Source organism: Drosophila novamexicana, unplaced genomic scaffold (assembly GCF_003285875.2).
Source record: "Drosophila novamexicana strain 15010-1031.04,08,12 unplaced genomic scaffold, DnovRS2.1 tig00001385-arrow-arrow-pilon, whole genome shotgun sequence".
Lineage (NCBI taxonomy): Eukaryota > Metazoa > Arthropoda > Insecta > Diptera > Drosophilidae > Drosophila > Drosophila novamexicana.
This window is the reverse complement of record NW_020824853.1, coordinates 22,950-30,197: the sequence shown is the minus strand read 5'-3', so window position 1 is coordinate 30,197 and position 7,248 is coordinate 22,950. Positions and strand designations below refer to the sequence as shown.

General features: G+C 46.8%; 1 protein-coding gene across 1 annotated transcript; it reads right to left on the bottom strand.

The window, feature by feature from the left end:
* Positions 1 to 515: 515 nt before the first annotated feature.
* Positions 516 to 6,795, bottom strand: LOC115767342. Its single transcript, XM_030711593.1, has 3 exons — positions 6,513 to 6,795; positions 6,062 to 6,453; positions 516 to 6,005 (listed from the first exon to the last, which is right to left on the bottom strand). The coding sequence occupies exons 1-3, from the start codon at positions 6,688 to 6,690 to the stop codon at positions 687 to 689; spliced, it is 5,889 nt and encodes a 1,962-aa protein (XP_030567453.1). The 5' UTR covers positions 6,691 to 6,795; the 3' UTR covers positions 516 to 686.
* Between the last annotated feature and the right edge of the window lie 453 nt (positions 6,796 to 7,248).

Sequence of the window (7,248 nt, the reverse complement as noted above, 5' to 3'; positions counted from 1 at the left end):
AGCTAACAATGAGCGTTGGCGCTTCCGTTGGCGCTTCCTGGTTCCTGAACTTATTTGTTTTCAATTTTATTATGTTTTCTCTTGCTTTCTTACTCACTTTTCCCCTATTTCCCTTTACTCCCTGTTTATGTTTCGTTTACTCTCAAGCTGTACTGCAACTCTCGTTTTTATTACCTTTTTGTAGCTATTGCTTCAAATAATTTTGCATTTGTTCACAATTGTCTTATGTCGTAGGATAGCCCCCCGGCAATCTATCAAGGTGTCACAGCTTGCCACGGAAATTGTCTCAATATGCCCAAGTTATTGACAATTTCAAGTTAACATCCAGCTGAGAAGCTAGATGCGAGAAGGGAAGTTTCAGAATGCAGAGAAGGAATTGAAATGGAAGCTCAATTAGGAACAAAGCTTTTGGTATTAGTTATGCTCTCATTTGAGCTGCCTTATTGAAACCTCTTTTTCGACCGCATATTATTTCCTCACTCGTTTTCTTATGTCTTCCAATTGGCAACTATTAGCTAAGCATCAGTTTGGTATTTACTTCACTTCCATTTTATTGTTAACTCAAATTTCGATCATTTTTTTTTCAGTCTAAAAACAAGTACTAAATCATAAATATTTTCAATTGCAGGATCCCCTTCCGTAGAGTATGCTCAGAATGTGGACAAAATGTTTAGAGAGTAAATTTCCTAACGAGGTGGATTGCGATTTGGGTTATTGGAGGGCTTCCCATACAAACTCGCTGAACATGAGCACGGATTTTTTTGACCCGTTTTCTGTTCTGACCTTTGGCTGTTGGGCATTTTGTTTACTTGGACATTTTTGCCACGCACCTGCTCAGGCGTGGCGAGAACGTTGTCTGATAATGCATTGCTGTTCGATAGTTGATTTTGCGGCATCGAATTGACAAGCTGATCGAACGGGGCATAGTTGTCCATTGAGTCGAAGCCGTGGAAGGTCCCATTAGGGTCACGGCTCTGCTGGCTTGACTGGTAAGAGGGACCGTAGGTGGGCTCACTGATGTCTGAGAGATACATATTGTTACGATTCGATTGCCCCGGCGAGCTGATGCCAGTGCTCTCATATGGCGGCATGGAGATGTCGTTTATTCCCTGGTAGCTCGGTACATTCTGATAGCCATTTTCGTCGCGATTTCGGGCGTCGTAGCCATTTTTGTCGCGATTTCGGCCATCGTAGCCATTTTCGTCGCGATTTCGATTGTCGTAGCCATCCTCTATCCGATTGTCTTCGTTTGGATATATACGCTTCACGGAAGTCACAGATGTCTTAACAGTCACATTTTCCACCTCAACTGTGGCTGGCCCATTCGCACTGTTATTGAGTGCGGAGGGTTCACTTTCATTGCCAAGCTGATCAGATGTATTTTGGATCACAGTCCTCTTCACACTTTGCTCAGAGATTGATATTTGCTGAGAAAGATTTGAGACGTTTTTTTTCACTGGCATCCCACTCAAGTCCTGCCCTCTTTCCGAGGGTATGCCCATATTATCTGCATTCTGAGAGTGTACTCCACTTCGATACAGTCCAGATGGTTCACTTATGTCCATTACATCCTCAAGACGTTTACCAGTGGAATGAGCAAAGTTGGTTTTCTCTCTATCATTCAGCGTTTCAAGTGGCCGAGAATTGTTACGATTAGAAGGCATTTGAGCACGCGCAGAGCTATTAGCAAACATCGAAGGTTCTGTAATGTTGCCAAGGTTCTCGTAGGCGGAACTAAAGTTCGGCAGCCGATTAGGCTGCGTACGATTCATGGTGCTTGCATAGGAAGGGGCGCTTACATTTCCAAGCATTTCGCTTGGATAGGATTCATCGGCAGCAGGTCGCGGTACAGTTCTCGAGTTTTGGAAGCTATTGTAAAACTCATGCGCTGGACTACCCATAGAAGGTGCTGAAATGTCACCGATGTTCTGTTGACTGGGAATGCATGGAAAGCTGTGAACCTGTCGAAGCGGCGTTCCGTTCTGCATTGATTCATTCGATACATCGGCTCCATGCAGCGGCATCTGATAAAGACTCTTCATGCCTCTACTGCTGTTGCCAAAGCTAGGAGGACTTTCGTCATCTAGGCACTCGCTGAGATAAGCCGGTTCGGAACGCGGTCTACGTAAGTTGCTTGGTTGAGTGGTGGAAGTGTCAAAGACCGGTGGAGATATGTTCCATAACTGTGGTGTGTTTTGGGATATTCCACTGCGTCCATAGGAGGGAGGAGTCACATTGTCCAAGCACTCGCTGGACATTGTCAATTCTCGCCGACTAGTGCCAGCACCCGAAACGCCACTTGGCATTGTTATATTTTCTATGCACTCACTCGGCATTGGATCTCTTCCAGAGCTAGCAATAGGTGCTGATAATTGTTGAATTCTTGGACTTGCACCTTGCGATAAGCTTCGCCCAGCATATTTATTAGTTGTAGCACCACGACCATTGCTACCGAAAACTGCAAGAGCTGATGTGTCACAGGTATTTTGGGATGGAATTGATCGCTGTTGACGTGTCGGAGTTCTTGCTCTCGAAGCACCCGACACTTCAGCAAAGGAAGGCATACTAACGTCTTCCAAGAATTCATTAGTCATTGGTCCTCGGGCTGAGCTTTCAAATACATTAGTATTTGGACCTCGTCCACTGCTTTCAAATGATGGAGCTGATATGTCACAGATGTTCTTGGACGGCATTGAACGCTGTTGTCGTGTCGGAGTTCTTGTTCTCGAAGCCCCCGATATTCCTGCAAATGCAGGCATGCTAACGTCCTGCAGGCAGTCAGTAGTTTGGGGGCCCCGACCTGAACTCGCAAATGACGGAGCCGTTATATCTACAATGTTTCGTTGGAGCGTCTGCGGACGTTGAGGTGATCTACCGAGCGATACGCTCCGCCCAAACGATGGTGCGCTGATTTCATCCAAGCACTCGGAGCGCATGGTTTGCTGTCGTCGTGATGACCCTGATACTCCTCCGAATGACGGCATGGTTATGTCCTCTAAGCATTCATTTGTCACTGGTCCACGTCCACTGCTACCAAAGGACGGCGCTGATATGTCACAAATATTCTGGGATGGCATCGATTGCTGCTTCCGCGTCGGAGTTCTTGCTGTTGAAGCACCCGATACTCCTTCAAATAAGGGCATGCTAATGTCCTCCAAGTACCGATTATATGATGGTCCTGAACCTGTTATGTTATTGAAACCTCCATTAGTATTTGGGCCACGTCCACTACTTCCAAATGATGGAGCTGATATGTCACAAATATTCTGGGATGGCATCGATTGCTGCTTCCTTGTCGGGGTTCTTGCTCTCGAAGCCCCCGATATTCCTGCAAATGATGGCATGCTAATGTCCTGCAGGCAGTCATTAGTTTGAGGGCCCCGACCTGAACTGGCAAATGACGGAGCAGTTATATCTACAATGTTTCGTTGGAGCGTCTGCGGACGTTGAGGTGATCTACCGAGCGATACGCTCCGCCCAAACGATGGTGCGCTGATTTCATCCAAGCACTCGGAGCGCATGGTTTGCTGTCGTCGTGATGACCCTGATACTCCTCCGAATGACGGCATGGTTATGTCCTCTAAGCATTCATTTGTCACTGGTCCACGTCCACTGTTACCAAAGGACGGCGCTGATATATCAAATATATTCTGAGATGGCAGCGATTGCTGCTGCCGGGTTGGAGATCTTGCTCTTGAAGCATCTAAGATCACATATGATGGCATGCTTATATTTTCTAAACATTCATTAGTATTAGGAACGCGTCTTCGAAATGAAGGAGGAGAGGTGATATTCTGGGTTTGCATGAAACGCTGTTGACGCGACGAGGTTCCTGCTCTTGAAGCACTCGATACTTCTCCAAAGGAAGGCATGGTGATGTCCTCAAGGTACCCATTCGTCGCGGTTGCTCGACTTGCGTTGCTAATATTTTCTAAAGGCCTTTGCTGACGTCGCGCTGATCTACTGCGCGACATTCTTTGTCCAAATGAAGGTGCACTGACGTCGTCCAAACACTCAGACGGCATAGCCTGTTGCCGTCTTGAAGATCCCGATACCCCAGCAAATGAAGGCATATTTACATCCTCTAAACATTCAGTTGTCACTGGTCCACGTCCACTGTTACCAAAAGACGGTGCTGATATGTCATAGATATTCTGGGATGGCATCGATTGCTGCTGCCGTGCCAGAGTTCTTGCTCTTGAAGCGCCTGATACTCCTCCAAACGAAGGCGTACAAATATCTTCTAAGAACTCATTTGTGAATTCTCTACCTGAGCTTCCATATGATGGCATTGTTATGTCCTCCAAGCACTCATTAGTCGTTGGCCCACGTCGACTACTTCCATGTGAGGGAACTGGGGTGCCAGAGATGTTCTGGGTTGGCATTGATCGTTGTTGGCGTGTCGGAGTTCTTGCCCTCGAAGCACCGGATACTCCACCAAAGGATGGCATAGTAACGTCTTCCAAGAATTCATTAGTCATTGGTCCTCGGGCTGAGCTTCCAAAGGACGGCATGGTGACATCCTCTAAATATTCATGCGCTGTCGTCCCTCGTCCACTGTTTTCAAAACTTGGGGCCAATATGTCACACACAGTTTGGGTAGGGATTGAACGTTGTTGACGTGTCAAGGTGCTTGCTTTTGAAACAGCCGATACTCCTCCAAACGAAGGCATACTGATGTCCTCCAGGCACACATTATTCCCGGGCCCTCTGCCAGAATACTCATATGATGGCATTGTAACATTCTCTAAACACTCATTTGTCATTTGTCCTGGTGTCATTTGTGATGGCGCCGATATGTCGCAGATATTTTGGGGAGGCATTGATCGCTGTTGACGTGATGGAGAACCTGCTCTTGAACCTACCAAACCTACTCCTCCAAACGAAGGCATGCTAATATCCTCCAGGTACTGATAAGCCGTTTGTCCTGTACTATCATATGTTGGCATCGTTACGTTTTCCAAGCAATCATTGGCATTTGGAGCCTGCCCAAAAGTTTCGAAAGATGGTGCTAATATGTCACAGATGGTCTGGGAAGGCATTGATCGCTGCTGACATGTTCTTGCTGTAGCACTCGATACTCCCTCATAGGAAGGCATACTGATGTCCTCCAGAGCTGTTATGTCGAATGTATTATGTGAGGGCATGGACCTTTGTTGGCGTCGAGGTGTTCTACTGCGCAAGGTACTGGACACTAAAGATGGGGCACTAACTTCATTCAAGCGTTCACTAGGCATATAGTTAGCTTGTCTATTTGACGCTGCAGACACTCCGCCATATGAAGGCATTGTTATATCTTCTAGGCACTCATTGGACGTCAAGTTACCTTGTCGTCTTGACGCACCTGAAGTTCCTGTAATACCTCCAAACGATGGCATTGTCACATTATACAAGCATTCACTGGGAAACTCTGTTGCTTGTCGTTTCGAATCACCTATAGCGCCAGAGACGCCAGACGGCATGGATATATCTTCGAGGCACTCGAAACGATTGGTACTAGCGAATGGCGGTGCCGACATATCACATATATCTTCTACGCCTGGACTTCTAGAACTGTTAACGGTGCTATTTGGAAAAGAGGGAGCACTTATATTTTCCAGGCACACATTTTTACCAATAGGTGGCGCTAAGATATTGCTAATAGTAGGCGGCGTCGCTTGCATTCGTCTTCCCATCGAATCCGCAAATGCGGGAGCACTTATGTCTGCCAGCCGTTCACTGGTCATGCCCTGTGGCGCTATACGCGTACTCATTGCTGGCATAGAATTATCGTAAAACGAGGGCATCGAGATATCAGCGATATTCTCCGACTGGGTTGGCATGGAAAAGTGAAGATGACGTCCTTGTCCCCCCTGTCCCGTACCGATTGGTGTGTATTCCAAATTAGTCACCTGTTCGTAGGGAGTGTTGGACACTGTGCTGGTCTCCTCGACGCGACTGGTAACATTTCCGCACTGATCCCGATGGGTGGTTATCTTGCGCAGTGTAGTCAGCACACTGTTGTTCTGTGTACCGCAGGATTCCAATAGAATGTAAAATTAAATTATTGCACGCTGGTTACCTGTTGAACGGTGCCTTTTTCGGGCACTTGATTAGGCACTGGAGTTCGGTTCTCTACCGCGGGCAACAGATTATCACCATGCTCATTGTGGTCATGTGCATTTTTGAAACTGTGCACAACCTGGCGGTAAACGCTATCCACGTAGTTGCTTGCATCATTTTGGCCCACAGCCTTGTCTGTATCGGACATATGCGGCGGCGAGATATTAGCCAGATACTCGCCACCCGACCCAGACATCTGAGACGGCATGCTCAGATCAAACGCCGGTGCCGACACATCAGCCAGACACTCCTCTGTCAAATTGCTTAGATTTGCCCCAATAGGTGGGCGATACATTTGTCTTCGGGGTTGCGCCAGCCGCAGCGCATCCATGGCCTCGGCGTCGGTCTCATCTGTGATTGGTTTATTAGTCAGTTTTCACCAAACTAAATAGAGTAACAGCTCTACAGACATGTCATATTGCGGAACATCCGTGGATTGCGCCATTCCTCGTTATTCGTCAGACCAAATTCCGTGGGATCATATTGACGCACCTGTCCGGTAAATCCGGGACGCAGATGTTCTGGCGTATTGGCTAAATCATTTTGTGTCAACTGACCGTTGGGCGTTTTACACTGCGCACTGTGCATGGTTTGGGGATTCAACAATTTTGCCCAATGGTAATTGATCTTTTAGCCTGAAAAAACAGAAAAATTTCCTCTCGAAATCAAGGCCGAGTTGAAGTGTTTGACGATGACGACAGTGCGAGCAGGCCTACTAAAATGTTCCTTAACTTCTGCATCAAAATCAATTGATTCCGTGACTACATCAATCAATATGGTTATGCAAACTCATTTATGCAGCATAGATCTGAAGCCTTGGTTTGTTATGACAGGCACATCCGTTAGTTCGCACAAATGCAATTAGCAGGTGCATAGTTATTTTTTTCATATACTGTTTTCTTCAACTTGATTGGCTTTAGAGGGTTGAATAGCATCCAATTCTTAAGAGCTTGTCTGGGTCAGATCTGCGTGTGCGTGTGTGTGTGTGTGTGTGTGTGGGCTGGTAAGTCGTCACACGAAACCGCTTTCATTTCCGCCAAACACAATTGCATCATTAGCGATGCAATCTCCGTTACTTAACGTAACCGCAACATGCCGGAAATGAAATCCGAGGCAAGCTGGCGCGCCCAGTGCTAAGCTCACTAA

Excerpts from the sequence above, each read along its gene's own strand:
- LOC115767342 (XM_030711593.1), bottom strand. The coding sequence starts at position 6,690 with ATGCACAGTGCGCAGTGTAAAACGCCCAACGGTCAGTTGACACAAAAT. Across the intron at positions 6,454-6,512 it reads GATGTTCCGCAATATGACAT|ATGAGACCGACGCCGAGGCC; the intron begins GTCTGTAGAGCT and ends AACCAATCACAG. Across the intron at positions 6,006-6,061 it reads AAAAAGGCACCGTTCAACAG|AACAACAGTGTGCTGACTAC; the intron begins GTAACCAGCGTG and ends TGCGGTACACAG.